This window comes from Oncorhynchus mykiss, chromosome 1 (genome assembly GCF_057628025.1).
Source record: "Oncorhynchus mykiss isolate SJ-2025 chromosome 1, ASM5762802v1, whole genome shotgun sequence".
Taxonomy (NCBI): Eukaryota; Metazoa; Chordata; class Actinopteri; order Salmoniformes; family Salmonidae; genus Oncorhynchus; species Oncorhynchus mykiss.
Genome location: NC_143022.1, coordinates 5,218,848 through 5,237,416, shown reverse-complemented (window position 1 = coordinate 5,237,416; position 18,569 = coordinate 5,218,848). Strand labels below are relative to the sequence as shown.

General features: G+C 45.0%; 1 protein-coding gene across 2 annotated transcripts; it reads right to left on the bottom strand.

The window, feature by feature from the left end:
* Positions 1–2,576: 2,576 nt before the first annotated feature.
* On the bottom strand, positions 2,577–12,324 carry agxta (alanine--glyoxylate aminotransferase a). 2 transcript variants are annotated; one of them, XM_036983882.2, is made up of 12 exons: positions 12,238–12,324; positions 11,552–11,807; positions 9,777–9,969; positions 6,813–6,877; positions 5,864–5,964; positions 5,661–5,731; positions 4,901–4,985; positions 4,627–4,725; positions 4,033–4,102; positions 3,693–3,788; positions 3,337–3,465; positions 2,577–3,001 (listed from the first exon to the last, which is right to left on the bottom strand). In XM_036983882.2, exons 2-12 carry the CDS (start codon positions 11,708–11,710, stop codon positions 2,894–2,896), a joined length of 1,176 nt encoding a protein of 391 aa, XP_036839777.2. In that variant the 5' UTR covers positions 11,711–11,807; positions 12,238–12,324; the 3' UTR covers positions 2,577–2,893. The 2 variants fall into 2 exon arrangements, with proteins under 2 accessions (XP_036839777.2, XP_090089658.1); XM_090233532.1 differs by having other exon boundaries at positions 11,552–11,785.
* Positions 12,325–18,569: the final 6,245 nt, after the last annotated feature.

Genomic DNA, 18,569 nt, shown 5'->3' with positions numbered 1-18,569 from the left:
ATTTTCACCATTGTAGAATATTAGTGAAGACATCAAAACTATTAAATTAACAAAAGACACCAAAAGGTGTGCAAAAACAGTCATCAAGGCAAAGGGTAGCTAGCTACATTGAAGAATCTCAAATATAAATTTTACTTGTATAAACACTTTTTTTTGGTTACTACATGATTCCATATGTGCGTGTTCAATCTTTATGCATTTTTGCAAATCCTCGGACTCCTTGAATCTTCTGAAGGTGAAGGACGGTGTCGACGCAGGATTGCATTACTCATCCGTTAACTTTTCAATAGTGACTATGGAACAGGGGAAAATATCAATATGGGGTCATTATAGGAAACATAATACATTCAAATTGATATGTATACATTATTGATAACTTCAATTTCAAATGTTTACTGGACAGCTGCCGGTTTGGTCCCTCTGGCTCCTTTTTGCCAGTTGATGGAAAAGCGTTTTCAATGACTCCTGGGTTGATAAGGAAATCTCCATGATCTGCTGTGACTGACATCAGTGTCTTCGGGCAGACAAATTTAAGTTCTTCAAGTGTTGGCATTGTCAAGTCCCATCAGAACAGCACAAACACTCGATTTTGGTCGGCCTTGCGCCAGGGTCTGTGGAATTTGGAGGTGTGGCTACACGAGACAAGCAGCAATGTTTTTTTTTTTATAACTAACTGAGGTAGTGAGATCCCATTGGCGCGTTCTAGTATTTATTTGCATATTTTCATTTGGGAACACCTACTCTGTGAAGTGGGCGTGTGCTATAACTAAATTCTCACTTGCACTCCTTAGAAAGTCTACAAAACGCATTCCACTCTGTTTGCTACAGATTTTCGATAGGAAACAGAAAACTGTATCGATGAGAAATTGCAGAATGTCGGCTAAAATGTTGGAATGTCGGCCATCTTTTCCCACCGGAAATTACCATATTTGGTCATGAGTGTGAAACGCCAACCGGATGCTTCTCATTTATACATCTGGTGAAATATACTCTCTTCAAATATAAAAACATGTAACAATTTCAAAGATTTTACTGAGTTACAGTTCATATAAGGAAAATAGTCAATTTTTAAATCAATTCATTAGGTCCTAATTTATAGATTTCACATAAATGGGTATACAGATATGCATTGGTTGGTCACAGATACCTTAAAAACAAAGTAGGGGCCTGGATCAGAAAACCAGTCAGTATCTGGAGTGACCACCATTTTGCCTCATACAGCAACACATCTCCTTCACATAGAGTTGATCAGGCTGTTGATTGTGGCCTGTGGAATGTTGTCCCACTCCTCTTCAACGGCTGTGTGAAGTTGCTGGATATTGGCGGGATGTTGAACACGCTGTCGTACACGCCGATCCAGAGCATCCCAAACATGGTTGACATGTCAGTTGAATATGCAGGACATGGAATAACATGTTCAGCTTCCAGGAAGTGTGTACAGATCCTTGCGACATGAGGCCGTGTAATATCACGCTGAAATATGAGGTGATGGTGGTGGATGAATGGCAGGACAATGGGCCTCAGGATCTCATCACGGTATCTCTGTGTATTTCAAATTGCCATCGATAAAATGCAATTGTGTTCGTTGTCCTTAGCTTATGCCTGCTCATACAAGAACGACACCGTTCTGTCTAATCAGCTTCTTGATATGCCACACCTGTCATGTGGATGGATTATCTTGGTAAAGGAGAAATTCTCATTAACAGGGATGTAAACAAATTTGTGCCCACATTTTTAGAGAAATAAGATTTTTTTTGTGCATATGGAACATTTTTGGGATCTTTTATTTCAGCTCATGAAACACTTTACATGTTGCGTTTATATTTTTGTTCAGTGTATCTGTGTGCAGATGTGGTAGTGATGTAGAAAGGACTTCTGAGATATGGGCAAAACAGGAAGTAAACAGTTGAGAGTTTTATTTCACCTTTATTTAACCAGGTAGACAAAGGAGGTATCAGAGGTATGAAGAGTGGAACTAGGGGCTCCATTGTGAACTAAAACAATGATAACTAACCTGAACAACAGTATACTAGGCATATTGACATTTGAGAGAGACACACACCGAGGCATAAAATAATCACGTGTTGATTGGGAGAGCTAGCTAAGACAACAACGGGTAAGACAACAACAGCTAATCAGCCAAAACAACAACAACAGGTAAAATGGCAATGAATGGGCAGAGAGGGTCGGTTAACTACACGCAGAGCCTGAGTTCGCGGCTGGGGCCGACAGATAAACAAAAAAATAAACAGAATGGAGTACCCAGTGTGAACGGGAATGGGGAGATCCGCGAGAAGGATTTACACCCTCACCCCCTGGATTTTCAAGGGCCAGCGAGAGCTTACCGGACACTGCCGGAACTGCAATGCTTTACAGGGCTTGGGGCCCCCCTCTCGGGGCGAACCCATTCCAGGGCGCCCTGCCCTTCACAAAGAAAAATAGAACTCTCCCCAGGGGCTCCTGCCAGATAGTTCTTCTTCAAGATCAAATGTAAGTAGCACTTGTGTAAATAGAGGGCGTAATCTACTGTCGACAGGAGAGCGACAAAAATGTATTCAAACATTGAAAGCATTGAGAACATTGCTTTGTTTTTTATTCAAATGAAAGGAAAACACACAATCACATAACATGTATTTGATTTGAAGTTTACAGAACACTTGAATCAGAGGTAACAAACAATTTTATCATTCAACATATTAGAAGTTTCCATGCCATTTCACCGTTCTTCCCTGATATCAAAGCTGACTTTAAACTGACTTCCAGACAGCCATGTTATAATTTTGTTCTCATGGCAGCGTTTTAGCCATGTTTGACCTTGCCAGAGACAATGAGACAATGTTTACAATGTTGATCCAGACTTTGACCTTGCTATTATGGAAGCGTTTGAGCCATGTTATACTTTGCTTTTGTGACAGTATCTGAGAGCATCTCTCAGGGCCTCCAGCACCATGTCGACACTGGCCTTGCTGCTGTTACCCCCCATCAGTCCCACACGCAGCACCTGGGGAGAGAGACGGGACGGGTCAGAGAGCCGATTGCACGCAGGAGAAGGCGTGGTCGAGCCCACACAACCAACCTGTTATCGCAGCAGTAGACAATGGTTGTTATGATTAGAAACAAGAGGGCTGATGATCACGATCGTAGCTACTTAAACCCATGGTCAAAGCAATGCATATAATGGTTCACCAAGGTACCCCCCTGCTCCCTACTATGACTGGTAACTCATCCAGAACTAAGAAGCAGCAGTAGTCCATTCTGTGTCCTGGCTTGAGACGGCCTCAGTCCTCTAACTCATTGGTTCTCAACCTTTTTTTTTTTGCCCCTGAAGCAACTCACCTGGCCAACGGATGGTCCCAGTCCTCCAGAGATCTCTAGGTTGTGATTCTTCATGATGTAGCTGGTGATCTCCTTCCAGTCATATCCAGGGGGTGCTACTATAGTGGTGACCGTGGGCAACCTGGCGTTCTGGCGAATGGAACCATCAATGGGTGTTTTAAGGGGTCTGAGTGTTTTGTTTTACAGTAAAATATATGGCAGTCTGCAATATATTTAACATACTTCTGTTACATCACAGAATAAGGTTATACTGTATGTGTAGTTAAATTATTGAATGTTTTTGTTCTTCATTTGTACTTTAAATAGACTACTGTAAATAGTTTACAGTAAATCTCTTTAAGGTCTTTGATACTGACCTTGTCTTTCACAAACAGTTTGAGGCCCATGTTCTCCAGGCCTTCATGGAAGTATTCTGCTACTTCCTTGTGTCTTTGCCAGGAGTTCTCCAGACCCTGGGAGAGAGTAGAGACACACTAACATCACATCATCACTAACACAACTACTATAACATATTCCCGTTTACATTTTCAATGATCTTATATCTCAGAGAGAGCGAGAGAGAGAGAATGATTTAAAACATATATCAGAGTGCTAGGATATCATTAAATCCCTGTGCATTATCTTATGAATCTATAAGATGTAACTCTATCTAAGAGTGTGAATGGCATCATGATTTAGGAACCAGACTAAAGTCACCTGTTCAGCGAGGATAGCCAGACTCTCCCGGAGAGAGTAGAAGGCAGACACAGGCGCAGTGTGGTGGTATCTGTTCAGAGGAACAACAGGTCAGACTCAGTACTGTCACTAAATTATACATTCTGCTTTACTTACACTCTGAGCTGCGATTCCCTTGACATTCACAGGAACATCATGTTAAACTGTGTTTTTTTTGTCCAGGTATATCAAACTGTTAAACTGTGTTTTTGTTAAGGTAGATGATGTCATAGAATGTGGTGTTAGATGATGTCATAGAATGTGGTGTTAGATGATGTCATAGAATGTGGTGTTTAGATGCTGTCATAGAATGTGGTGTTAGATGATGTCATAGAATGTGGTGTTAGATGATGTCATAGAATGTGGTGTTAGATGATGTCATAGAATGTGGTGTTTAGATGATGTCATAGAATGTGGTGTTTAGATGCTGTCATAGAATGTGGTGTTAGATGATGTCATAGAATGTGGTGTTAGATGATGTCATAGAATGTGGTGTTAGATGATGTCATAGAATGTGGTGTTAAACGATGTGTTGGTGATACAAGACTCTGATGTAATGCATTATGGGAGTCTCACATTCTAGCAGGTTTGCCGTCACAACCCCAGTAGTTTGCCAGCCAGGTCATGTCCAGGAAGAACGACACTGGCTTTGTTTTCCGATTGAATACTTTCTGACTGGATAGGAGCAGAAAATAAGTGCTCATAGTAAGAAAATACATTTGATAGGTTGTTATTGTTTAATTGCTTCGTAAATATCAGGTCATTTTTTTGTACCATTTAAAAAGTGCTTCCAACATGTATTTTTTTTCTCCTACATTTCTAAAGCTACGGTCTAGAACACCTTCCTCACCAAGCTCTTTCACTGAAGGAAATGGGAGCGGTCCCAGGTGGAGCATTTAGAACCTTCTGTGAGCCAGAGTACAGGATGTCGATACCTGAAGAAAACACAAGGAAACATAATGAACTTGACTTGTTAAGTTTCAACCTGAAAATCTGTTAGCTCTGATGGCAGTACAATGAATTAAACTAGTAGTAATGCTATTATCACATGGGTAAATAATACGTAGCAAAGATGTAGGCAGGGTTATGGTGCATGTCAATGGTCCAACGTAGCTTCATAATAAGCATCAACACAGGCAAGCTTTCACCCTCAGGGTCTTTAACTAGCTTTCCCTCAGGGTCTTTAACTAGCTTCCCTCTCAGGGTCTTTAACTAGCTTCCCCCCCAGGGTCTTTAACCAGTTTTCCCCCAGGGTCTTTAACTAGTTTCCCCCCTCAGGGTCTTTAACTAGTTTTCCCCCAGGGTCTTTAACTAGTTTTCCCCCTCAGGGTCTTTAACTAGTTTTCCCTCAGGGTCTTTAACCAGTTTTCCCTCAGGGTCTTTAACTAGTTTTCCCTCAGGGTCTTTAACTAGTTTTCCCCCAGGGTCTTTAACTAGGTGGTCTTGATAAACCTGATAAACAGGTGTCTCTGTAACACCGATGTGATCTTTGCCCATCCCTCTCAACATGAACTCTGTTATTCCTGCAGGGTCCTTGTGCTATTTTCTACAGGGTCACTACAACACCATGCCTTATTTGTCCATGTAAAGTGGGGCACCTGCCTTCATACCTTGTTTGTCCATGTGAAGTGGGGCACCTCCCATTGAAGCCACACAGTCAACGAGAAACAGACAGTTGTGCCTTGCAGAAAGAAAGGAGAGGGCACTACTTTATAACAAATCATTCACTGGTACCGTATATATTATCTGTTGGGTTTTTATAAGCATTTATATTGACATGGAAGCTGAAGAGGTGGAGTAAGGGGCTCTTTACTTGTGACATATGTCTCCAATGCCATCTAGTGGATGGACTACTCCTGTGGAGGATTCTCCGTGGGTTAGGAAGAACAGCACAGGCTTGTGTTTGGCCAGGGCCTGGGGAGAAACCGTGACAGATCAGAAATACCAGTCTCGATGCACAGAATGAAATGGGCCCTGGTCTAAAGTGATACACTACATAGGGAATCGGGCTCTAGTCTAAAGTAGTGCACTATATAAGGAATAGGTTCCTATCTAAAGTAGTGCACTAAATAGGGAATAGGGCCCTGGTCTAAAGTAGTGCACTATATAGGGAATAGGGCCCTGGTCTAAAGTAGTGCACTAAATAGGGAATAGGGCCCTGGTCTAAAGTAGTGCACTATATAGGGAATAGGGGCTCTGGTCTAAAGTAGTGCACAATATAGGGAATAGGGCCCTGGTCTAAAGTAGTGCACTATATAGGGAATAGGGTGTACTTGTAGATGAAGGTTAGGAGTATCTATACTTATAGATGAAGGTTAGGAGTATCTATACTTATAGATGAAGGTTAGGGTTGGAGTATCTATACCTGTAGATGAAGGTTATGGTTGGATATCTATACTTATAGATGAAGGTTAGGAGTATCTATACTTATAGATGAAGGTTAGGAGTATCTATACTTGTAGATGAAGGTTAGGGCAGGAGTTACCTGTAGATGAAGGTTAGGGCAGGATTATCTATACCTGTAGATGAAGATTAGGGCAGGAGTATCTATACCTGTAGATGAAGGTTAGGGTAGGAGTATCTATACCTGTAGATGAAGGTTAGGGTAGGAGTATCTATACTTATAGATGGTTAGGGTAGGAGTATCTATACCTATAGATGAAGGTTAGGGTAGGAGTTACCTGTAGATGAAGGTTAGGGTAGGAGTTACCTGTAGATGAAGGTTAGGGTATGAGCCAATCAAATGAGATGTGTGTCATTACCCGATCAATCTCTTCACTGGTGAAATACCCCCCTGCAGTTGTCACGATGGAATTAACTCTGGCACCTGTTGGGTTGATGGGAAATGTATTATGTTAAATCACAAATGTATCAATTCAAAGGGAACTTCCTCAGTGGGCAAAGCTACGGTATTTGAAACAAGGTCTTAATAACCAGGTGTGCTCACAGGCATGTAAATAGGGTGAAACTGCTAGCTAGTTAGCGGTGCACGCTAGTAGCGTTTCAGTTGGTGACTTCACTCGCTCTGAGACCTTGAACTAGTTGTTACCCTTGCTCTGCTAAGGCTGTGGCTTTTGTGGAGCGATAGGTAACAATGCTTTGTGGGAAGGCAGTTGTTGATGTGTTCAGAGGGTCCCTGGTTCGAGCCCAGGTTGGGGCAAGGAGAGGGACACGAAGCAAAACTTTAACAGGCAAAGGTCATGTTTACCCAATGACACCCTATCCACTACATAGTGCACTACTGTTGACCAGGACCCATAGTGCACAGCTGTTGACCAGGACCCATAATGCACTGCTGTTGACAACGACCCATAGGGCACAGCTGTTGACCAGGACCCATAGTGCACTGCTGTTGACCAGGACCCATAGGGCACAGCTGTTGACCAGGACCCATAGTGCACTGCTGTTGACCAGGACCCATAGGGCACAGCTGTTGACCAGGACCCATAGTGCACTGCTGTTGACCAGGACCCATAGGGCACAGCTGTTGACCAGGACCCATAGGGCACAGCTGTTGACCAGGACCCATAGTGCACAGCTGTTGACCAGGACCCATAGGGCACAGCTGTTGACCAGGACCCATAGTGCACTACTGTTGACCAGGACCCATAGTGCACTACTGTTGACCAGGACCCATAGTGCACAGCTGTTGACCAGGACCCATAGTGCACAGCTGTTGACCAGGACCCATAGTGCACAGCTGTTGACCAGGACCCATAGTGCACAGCTGTTGACCAGGACCCATAGTGCACTACTGTTGACCAGGACCCATAGTGCACTACTGTTGACCAGGACCCATAGTGCACTACTGTTGACCAGGACCCATAGTGCACAGCTGTTGACCAGGACCCATAGTGCACAGCTGTTGACCAGGACCCATAGTGCACAGCTGTTGACCAGGACCCATAGTGCACAGCTGTTGACCAGGACCCATAGTGCACTACTGTTGACCAGGACCCATAGTGCACAGCTGTTGACCAGGACCCATAGTGCACTACTGTTGACCAGGACCCATAGTGCACTACTGTTGACCAGGACCCATAGTGCACAGCTGTTGACCAGGACCCATAGTGCACTACTGTTGACCAGGACCCATAGTGCACTACTGTTGACCAGGACCCATAGTGCACTACTGTTGACCAGGACCCATAGTGCACTACTGTTGACCAGGACCCATAGTGCACAGCTGTTGACCAGGACCCATAGTGCACAGCTGTTGACCAGGACCCATAGTGCACAGCTGTTGACCAGGACCCATAGTGCACTACTGTTGACCAGGACCCATAGTGCACAGCTGTTGACCAGGACCCATAGTGCACTACTGTTGACCAGGACCCATAGTGCACAGCTGTTGACCAGGACCCATAGTGCACTACTGTTGACCAGGACTCATAGGGCACAGCTGTTGACCAGGACTCATAGGGCACAGCTGTTGACCAGGACCCATAGTGCACAGCTGTTGACCAGGACCCATAGTGCACTACTGTTGACCAGGACCCATAGTGCACAGCTGTTGACCAGGACCCATAGTGCACAGCTGTTGACCAGGACCCATAGTGCACAGCTGTTGACCAGGACCCATAGGGCACAGCTGTTGACCAGGACCCATAGGGCACAGCTGTTGACCAGGACCCATAGTGCACAGCTGTTGACCAGGACCCATAGGGCACTGCTGTTGACCAGGACCCATAATGCACAGCTGTTGACCAGGACCCATAGTGCACTACTGTTGACCAGGACCCATAGTGCACAGCTGTTGACCAGGACCCATAGGGCACAGCTGTTGACCAGGACCCATAGGGCACAGCTGTTGACCAGGACCCATAGGGCACAGCTGTTGACCAGGACCCATAGGGCACAGCTGTTGACCAGGACCCATAGTGCACTACTGTTGACCAGGACCCATAGTGCACAGCTGTTGACCAGGACCCATAGTGCACAGCTGTTGACCAGGACCCATAGTGCACTACTGTTGACCAGGACCCATAGTGCACAGCTGTTGACCAGGACCCATAGTGCACTACTGTTGACCAGGACTCATAGGGCACAGCTGTTGACCAGGACCCATAGGGCACAGCTGTTGACCAGGACCCATAGGGCACAGCTGTTGACCAGGACCCATAGTGCACAGCTGTTGACCAGGACCCATAATGCACTGCTGTTGACCAGGACCCATAGTGCACAGCTGTTGACCAGGACCCATAATGCACTGCTGTTGACCAGGACCCATAGTGCACAGCTGTTGACCAGGACCCATAGTGCACAGCTGTTGACCAGGACCCATAGTGCACAGCTGTTGACCAGGACCCATAATGCACTGCTGTTGACCAGGACCCATAGTGCACAGCTGTTGACCAGGACCCATAATGCACTGCTGTTGACCAGGACCCATAGTGCACAGCTGTTGACCAGGACCCATAGGGCACAGCTGTTGACCAGGACCCATAGTGCACAGCTGTTGACCAGGACCCATAATGCACAGCTGTTGACCAGGACCCATAGTGCACAGCTGTTGACCAGGACCCATAATGCACTGCTGTTGACAACGACCCATAATGCACTACTGTTGACAACGACCCATAGGGCACAGCTGTTGACCAGGACCCATAGTGCATAGCTGTTGACCAGGACCCATAAAGCACTGCTGTTGACAACGACCCATAGGGCTCTTGTCAAAAAAAGGGAACACGGAGCCATATGGAACGTATCCCATAATAATCAAGTACCTATCCTCTCTGCCATCTCCGCTGCCCGTTCTCCCCAGATCCCATTGACCGCGGTGAGAACCCCTTCCCCTGGCTCTACGGCGTTGAAGATGGCACACTCCATGGCCGTGTGTCCTGTGCCACTCACTGCTATTGTCATGTTGTTCTGAGTCTGGAAGGCGTATTGGATCCCACTCTTGATGTCACTCATGATCTAGAATACCAACAAACACAGTAAAAGAGATGATTATGGGGATCAAGAGTCTGTCTGGTAGACACTTGAGTATTACGACGTGTGCTGTGTGTGTTATGTCTAGTGTGTAGTGTGCAGTGTCTACTTGTGTACTCTGCAGTACTGTGTCTCTTAAGACAATTTTCCCCCTCGGGATGTTAAATTTCATCCGATTCCATATCTGATTTAATGATTTTGGTACGTTTCTCTCAACACTGTAATAGGTTCGATGGGTAGTGAAAACAGATTTAAAACACGCATCACTTTGACATCAGTTGAACGCAGAGCCGCCTACATGCTGTGTTTAGGGCCCCGCCAGCCGACCCAAATGTTGTTATTTACATATTTTTTTAACTCTCTCAACTTACTGTTGAACGATAGAATACACATGTATCATCAGACGTTTTCCACATATGTCAGTAGCTCAATTAGTCCATGTCAGCTAACATGTTTTTTGATTGCTAAGGAAGGTAGCTGTCTAGAGCTCGTAGGCCTAATCGTCGCCATGCCGACCAGGCACGTGCTCAAGGGGACCCCCATTTGATTTTGGTAGTCATTCTCACACCGATATCATATGAACGTGACATAAGTCACGGCAAGAATGTGAGGAATTGCAGTAAATGTACTTTACACTAACCAGGATTCCACCCAAGTATTTTAATTGAACCTTTATTTAACCAGGCAAGTCAGTTCAGAACACATTCTTATTTACAATGACGGCCTAGGAACAGTGGGTTAACTGGCCTAGGAACAGTGGGGTTAACTGGTCTAGGAACAGTGGGTTAACTGGCCTAGGAACAGTGGGAGCTTGATGCTCCTTTCCAATAAGTATCGAGGGTCTTATTCTGGTGACTTGACGATCGATCCCTTGGTTGCCGTTTGACAAATAAAACTAACATCCCATAATAATCTCATAATGTAGGTAACCTACCCACTGTGTCTCTGCCAGATGTTGGCTGGAGACCAGACTGGGCACAATCACTATTTAACAACTTATTTTTTATTTTTTTTGTGACAAAACCATCAATGGAAACACATTTTAAATTGTATTTTTTTTAAATCGATTTTAACCGCAAAATGTATTTCTATGTGCACTACGTCACTACAAACATCCTTTTATCCTCCGCAAGTCAATGTGATGGACACATCACTGATGGGAAAAAATTTGCATATTGTTTCTATGCAGATTTTAGAATCTTCGCATGATAATCTGTCCCCAATTGGATGGAGACTTAGCTAGTGTCATAAAATTTAAATTCTGCCCCCAAATTTTTTTTGCCCTCAAGGTGGGGGGGGGCCCAACCAAATCTTGCTTAGGACCCCCCCAAAAGGCTGGTTGACATACAGTATTGGCTAATCTTTAAATGTTCATAAAACACTTTTGCTTGGGGAGATAAGCAGCTAAACAAACAGACAATATGGTTCAGGGATAATATTATAAGCCTTATCTAAAATATTCCAATTCAACCATTTAGGCGTAAAATCCTGCATAAAAGTACTTTTTTTTTTTGCACGGTTACCTTAGTTGTGATTGATTGCTCATCACCAAACTTTGTAGACATACCTCGAGCATTTCTGGATGCATGTGACCGATGATGGGCTCGGCCCCTGCCGCTAAGATGCGGGGAGGAACATTGGACGGTCCAGGCCCAAACATGTGTCTCCGCGGAGCCACGAAGGTTTTCTGGAGACATTTAGGTGGCGGGACAGTGATGGACGACATGGCTCTAGCTGGGTTTGTTGGCAGTGTGGATATGATACAATTGCACGGGTCTGGACTCTTGACTCTGTAAGCAGCCTGACAGACACACACCTCTCACCTGACAAAAGAGGCATTTTAAACCCCTCCCACTTCTATCTTTGGTTTGCATTACTGTTCTGACTGTGAGGATTTCGCTCAAGCAAACCTTTTCGTTGTTTACTCCTGAAAAGTGTTTTTGAATTTGATCAGAATGTATAAAACCATGTATTACACACTTATTTTTTTTTGTTCAGGTCACATGTTTGTTCCCGGTAATGTATTCACACCATTGTTCAACACCACATTTACAAAGGTTAACCATTAACCACCGTTGCTTCAGTAGGTCATAGAATTATATCACAACACTTGTAGGAAGAATTCAGCACACACTCACTTTTTCATTCCAATCAAATAAACCTAATGGTAAAAAAAAATATGACCTTGATACTTGTCTAATAAAACGTTTATATATATACATATATTTGTCTATATTTTTTATATATATATACCTGTTTTTATGGTGTTTTGTGGTGAGCTGATATGGTTTCCTTGATCACTCCAACGTGTCTGTTTGGTCAGTGGTTACTCAGTGATACAGAGAGGCAGTGAGCAGACACAGGAGACCAAACCCCCCCCCCCCCCCCCCCTCCCCCCACTATTTTCTAGTTCCTAAACCGTTATCCCTTGGAATCGAGTCAATTCGGGGGGGAGGGGGGGGGGACACACACACGTTGTAAAGACTCTCAGTGGGCTTCTGTTTATTTCAACACCTTGCAATTTGCAACACCAGTGAAGCATCTGTACCCCCCCTCCCCCCCACCCACCCCCCCCACCCCTGACCCTGTAGATAGAACAACACCTATCATACTACTATGACTGACCCTGTAAAACAACACCTATCATACTACTATGACTGACCCTGTAAAACAACACCTATCATACTACTATGTCTGACCCTGTAAAACAACACATTTCACTGCACCTATCCGTTGTATGTGCCAATAAAATCTTTTTTGTATTAATTTGCCGAGGATAGTTCAGTCGGTATCATGCTCTGTTTTCCAAGGAGTCACAGTCTAGATTTCCTTCAGGGTTGGGGTCAATATCATTTCAATTACAGTCAATTCTGAAAGTACATTACTTTCCAATTCCAATTAATTTCAGTCTACTTCCTGAATTTTATTTAAATTTGTTGATTTTTTTGTGGGGGGGGGGGGGGGGGGGGGGGGGGGGGGGGGGGGGGTCCCCCATTAGCTGATGCCACGGTGACAGCTAGTCAGTCTTCCTGGGGTCCGACACATAACGAAAAGACATTACAGACAAATACTTTACAATTTACATACACTATCGTTCAAAAGTTTGGGGTCACTGAGAAATGTTCTTTGTTTTTTGAATGAAAAGCACATTTTCTTTTGTCCATTTGTAAAATAACATCAAATTGATCAGCAATACAGTGTAGACATTGTTCATGTTGTAAATGACTGTTGTAGCTGGAAACGGCTGATTTTCTAAATGGAATATCTACATAGGCGTAAAGAGGCCCGTTATCAGCATCCATCACTCCTGTGTTCCAATGGCACGTTGTGTTAGCTAATCCAAGTTTATCATTTTAAAAGGCTAATTGATCATTTGAAAACTGTTGTCCTGATTAAAGAAGCAATAAAACTGGTCTTCATTATACTAGTTGAGTATCTGGAGCATCAGCATTTGTGGGTTCGATTACAGGCTCAAAATGGCCAGAAACAAAGCACTTTATTCTGAAACTCGTCAGTCTATTCTTGATCTGAGAAATGAAGGCTATTCCATGCAAGAAATTGCCAAGAAACTGAAGATCCCGTACAACGCTGTATACTACTCCCTTCACAGAGCAGCGCAAACGGTCTATAACCAGAATAGAAAGAGGAGTAGGAGGCCCCGGTGCACAACTGAGCAAGAGGACAAGTATATTAGTGTCTAGTTTGAGAAACAGACGCCTCACAAGTCCTCAACTGGCAGCTTCATTAAATAGTACCCGCAAAACACCAGTCTCAACGTCAACAGTGAAGAGGCGACTCCGGGACGCTGACCGTCTAGGCAGAGAAGACAGAGAAGATATATAAAGACAGAGAAGACGCACCATGTCAGGCAGGGTGAAACATTTTCTTACTGTCCAAGTGGTTGGAGAGAGGTTGAAAACACCTTATTAGACCCTATTCACTATCTTTGTCTAAAACACTCAGGATGATAGGAAGAGATAGAGCGACTGATCTCTCTCTTCAAATTTACAGGGATAAGCTACTGTTTTAAACAGGCAGTCAACATGTTAAAGTGCAATGTCAGGTTTGTAGATTTCATAATTCGATCCTGCTTTAAATTATGTTCACTTCATAAAGCCTTCAACCTGATGTCACAAGGATCTGTACATAATACCTGGAAGCTGAAAATATCCCAGTTCTTCCATGACCCTTTATGTTTCTGCTATGAATGACCAAAGGTGTCTGCAGCATCATGGGATATAGAGTTGTTATGGATGTGTTTGCAAACACCTAAAGCGTCTCACTTCAAGCTAGGTATTACAGGACACGACATCAAGTGTCAATAACTAGGTTATTAACATTCTGTTGATTTATGAAGGTTCTCTCATGATACACATTGGTTACTGTGCGGTTGTGGCTCGTTTATGTTGTGATGTCACAGACCTGACTGGGCCCAGCACTGTGCGGGTTGTGGCTCGTTTATGTTGTGATGTCACAGACATGACTGGGCCCAGCACTGTGCGGTTGTGGCTCGTTTATATTGTGATGTCACAGACCTGACTGGGCCCAGCACTCTGTGGTTGTGGCTCATTTATATTGTGATGTCACAGACCTGACTGGGCCCAGCACTGTGCGGTTGTGGCTCGTTGATATTGTGATGTCACAGACCTGACTGGGCCCAGCACTGTGCGGTTGTGGCTCGTTTATATTGTGATGTCACAGACCTGACTGGGCCCAGCACTGTGCGGTTGTGGCTCGTTGATATTGTGATGTCACAGACCTGACTGGGCCCAGCACTGTGCGGTTGTGGCTCGTTGATATTGTGATGTCACAGACCTGACTGGGCCCAGCACTGTGCGGTTGTGGCTCGTTGATATTGTGATGTTACAGACCTGACTGGGCCCAGCACTGTGCGGTTGTGGCTCGTTTATATTGTGATGTCACAGACCTGACTGGGCCCAGCACTGAAGCGGTTGTGGCTCGTTGATATTGTGATGTCACAGACCTGACTGGGCCCAGCACTGTGCGGTTGTGGCTCGTTGATATTGTGATGTCACAGACCTGACTGGGCCCAGCACTGTGCGGTTGTGGCTCGTTGATATTGTGATGTCACAGACCTGACTGGGCCCAGCACTGTGCGGTTGTGGCTCGTTGATATTGTGATGTCACAGACCTGACTGGGCCCAGCACTGTGCGGTTGTGGCTCATTTATATTGTGATGTCACAGACCTGACTGGGCCCAGCACTGTATCGGTTGTGGCTCGTTGATATTGTGATGTCACAGACCTGACTGGGCCCAGCACTGTGCGGTTGTAGCTCGTTGATATTGTGATGTCACAGACCTGACTGGGCCCAGCACTGTGCGGTTGTGGCTCGTTGATATTGTGATGTCACAGACCTGACTGGGCCCAGCACTGTGCGGTTGTGGCTCGTTGATATTGTGATGTCACAGACCTGACTGGGCCCAGCACTGTGCGGTTGTGGCTCGTTGATATTGTGATGTCACAGACATGACTGGGCCCAGCACTGTGCGGTTGTGGCTCGTTGATATTGTGATGTCACAGACCTGACTGGGCCCAGCACTCTGTGGTTGTGGCTCGTTGATATTGTGATGTCACAGACCTGACTGGGCCCAGCACTCTGTGGTTGTGGCTCGTTTATATTGTGATGTCACAGACCTGACTGGGCCCAGCACATGGCTTGTTTTTGTTGCTTCCGTGTAACTTGGTTCCAGAAGAAATATAATTTAAATGTATTTTCGTCAAGGTCAGTGTTTCTTCAGGTTGGAGGTTTTCATCAAGGTCAGTGTTCCTTCAGGTTGGAGGTTTTCATGGTTTAACGTCGTGTCCAGGCTATTGAACAAACAGAACATATAAGCCTGGGATATCAAACATTCAGAAATGGCCTTAGAGGGAGTGACCATTGCATTCTATTGGAGTGGCCTTACTCAGTAAAATATTAACACAGTCACAAAGTCACATTTATTATTACTCAGTAAAGTATTAACACAGTCACAAAGTCATATTTATTGCTAAACCCTTTCCATTACCACAATTTATATTCTTAAAATGTCATTTTAAACCAAACCCTAACTAATGAAGGCCATGTTTGATGCGTTGGTCCATCAGAAGAGCACATTAGGGCAGAAGTGTCTGGGTACGAGATTAGGTGTAATGGGACTAACATGACATCACTTTAGAGTGTATGAAATCACTTTAGAACACATGACATCACTTCAGAGCGTATGACATCACTTTAGAGCGTACAACATCACTTTAGAGCGTATGACATCACTTTAGAACGTATGACATCACTTTAGAGCGTATGACATCACTTTAGAGAGTATGACATCACTTTAGAGTGTATGACATCACTTTAGAACGTATGACATCACTTTAGAGCGTACGACATCACTTTAGAGCGTACGACATCACTTTAGAGCGTACGACATCAATTTAGAGCGTACAACATCACTTTAGAGCGTATGACATCACTTTAGAGCATTTTAACGTCATTCAGCACAGCATGTCACCCTTTATAAATGGGCGATGTCATGATATAATGTTTATATCATGCTCAACATAATGGGTTATGTCATGATATAATGTTTATATCATGCTCAACATAATGGGTTATGTCATGATATAATGTTTATATCATGTTCAACATAATGGGTTATGTCATGATATAATGTTTATATCATATTCAACATAATGGGTTATGTCATGATATAATGTTTATATCATGTTCAACATAATGGGTTATGTCACATTTGACACTGGTGATTATCTCAAACAATTATGCCACATTTTTTTTTTTTTTTTTTTTTTTTATTTTACCTTTATTTAACCAGGCAAGTCAGTTAAGAACAAATTCTTATTTTCAATGACGGCCTGGGAACAGTGGGTTAACTGCCTGTTCAGGGGCAGAACGACAGATTTGTACCTTGTCAGCTCGGGGGTTTGAACTCACAACCTTCCGGTTACTAGTCCAACGCTCTAACCACTAGGCTACCCTGCCGCCCCACATTCATGAACTCTTTAATAAGCTTGACATACAGTTATAGATGCTGTGTAACATATTTGTGTAATAATTATAATTCACAGACCTTCTGCTTAATTCATAATTCAACCAAACCAAAGTTTATAAAGTTTATTTCTAACAGTTACATGTAGTGGAGTTACTTTTATTCATTTCCATATTAATTCAACATTTACCAATCATATTTTTGGCAACATCCATATATATCCATATATATATATATATATATATATATATATATATATATATACATATATAAACTGAATACATAATATAGCCTAAGTGTCATATAAATTGTTTTTGAATGGATCCTAGTTCATCCCGTTGGACAGTGAAGAGACTTTGACCAGTAAATAATTAGACTGTGAACTTGGGCTGAATCCTGTGGACTTTGTTCATGAGCAGGAGATTAAAGTTACATCACAGTGATCAGAGGGAGGGAGTTTAGTTGAGGGCTCTGGTATCTTTAGAAGTTAATGTATAAATCATCAGTCTGTTTTTTTTATATATATATATATACTGAAGAATAATTTACACACAATTTAAACACAACACGCAACAATTTCAAAGTTACAGTCAATTTAAAGAAATGTAAAGAAATTCTTTAGGCCCTATGGATTTCACATGACTGGGCAGGGGCACAGCCATGGATGGGCCTGGGAGGGCAGGGGCATACCCATGGGTGGGCCTGGGAGGGCAGAGGCACAGCCATGGGTGGGCCTGGGAGGGCAGGGGCATACCCATGGGTGGGCCTGGGAGGGCAGGGGCATAGCCATGGATGGGCCTGGGAGTGCAGAGGCATAGCCATGGTTGGGCCTGGGAGGGCAGGGGCACAGCCATGGGTGGGCCTGGGAGGGCAGGGGCATAGCCATGGGTGGGCCTGGGAGGGCAGGGGCATGCCCATGGGTGGGCCTGGGAGGGCAGGGGCATAGCCATGGGTGGGCCTGGGAGGGCAGGGGCATAGCCATGGGTGGGCCTGGGAGGGCAGGGGCATAGCCATGGATGGGCCTGGGAGGGCAGGGGCATAGCCATGGATGGGCCTGGGAGGGCAGGGGCATAGCCATGGATGGGCCTGGGAGGGCAGGGGCATAGCCATGGGTGGCCTGGGAGGGCAGGGGCATAGCCATGGGTGGGCCTGGGAGGGCAGGGGCATAGCCATGGGTGGGCCTGGGAGGGCAGGGGCATGCCCATGGGTGGGCCTGGGAGGGCAGGGGCATAGCCATGGGTGGGCCTGGGAGGGCAGGGGCATAGCCATGGATGGGCCTGGGAGGGCAGGGGCATAGCCATGGGTGGGCCTGGGAGGGCAGGGGCATAGCCATGGGTGGGCCTGGGAGGGCAGGGGCATAGCCATGGATGGGCCTGGGAGGGCAGGGGCATAGCCATGGATGGGCCTGGGAGGGCAGGGGCATAGCCATGGGTGGGCCTGGGAGGGCAGGGGCATAGCCATGGATGGGCCTGGGAGTGCAGGGGCACAGCCATGGGTGGGCCTAGGGCAAAGGCCCTCCCACTTGGCAGCCAGACACACCCACTGGGGAGCCAGGCCCAGCCAATCAGAATGAGTTTTT

Coding starts and splice junctions, on each gene's coding strand:
- agxta (XM_036983882.2), bottom strand. CDS start 11,710: ATGTCGTCCATCACTGTCCCGCCACCTAAATGTCTCCAGAAAACCTTC. Junction 9,970..11,551: donor TGCATCCAGAAATGCTCGAG/GTATGTCTACAA, acceptor TTGGTATTCTAG/ATCATGAGTGACATCAAGAG. Junction 6,878..9,776: donor GGAGATGGCAGAGAGGATAG/GTACTTGATTAT, acceptor TCAACCCAACAG/GTGCCAGAGTTAATTCCATC.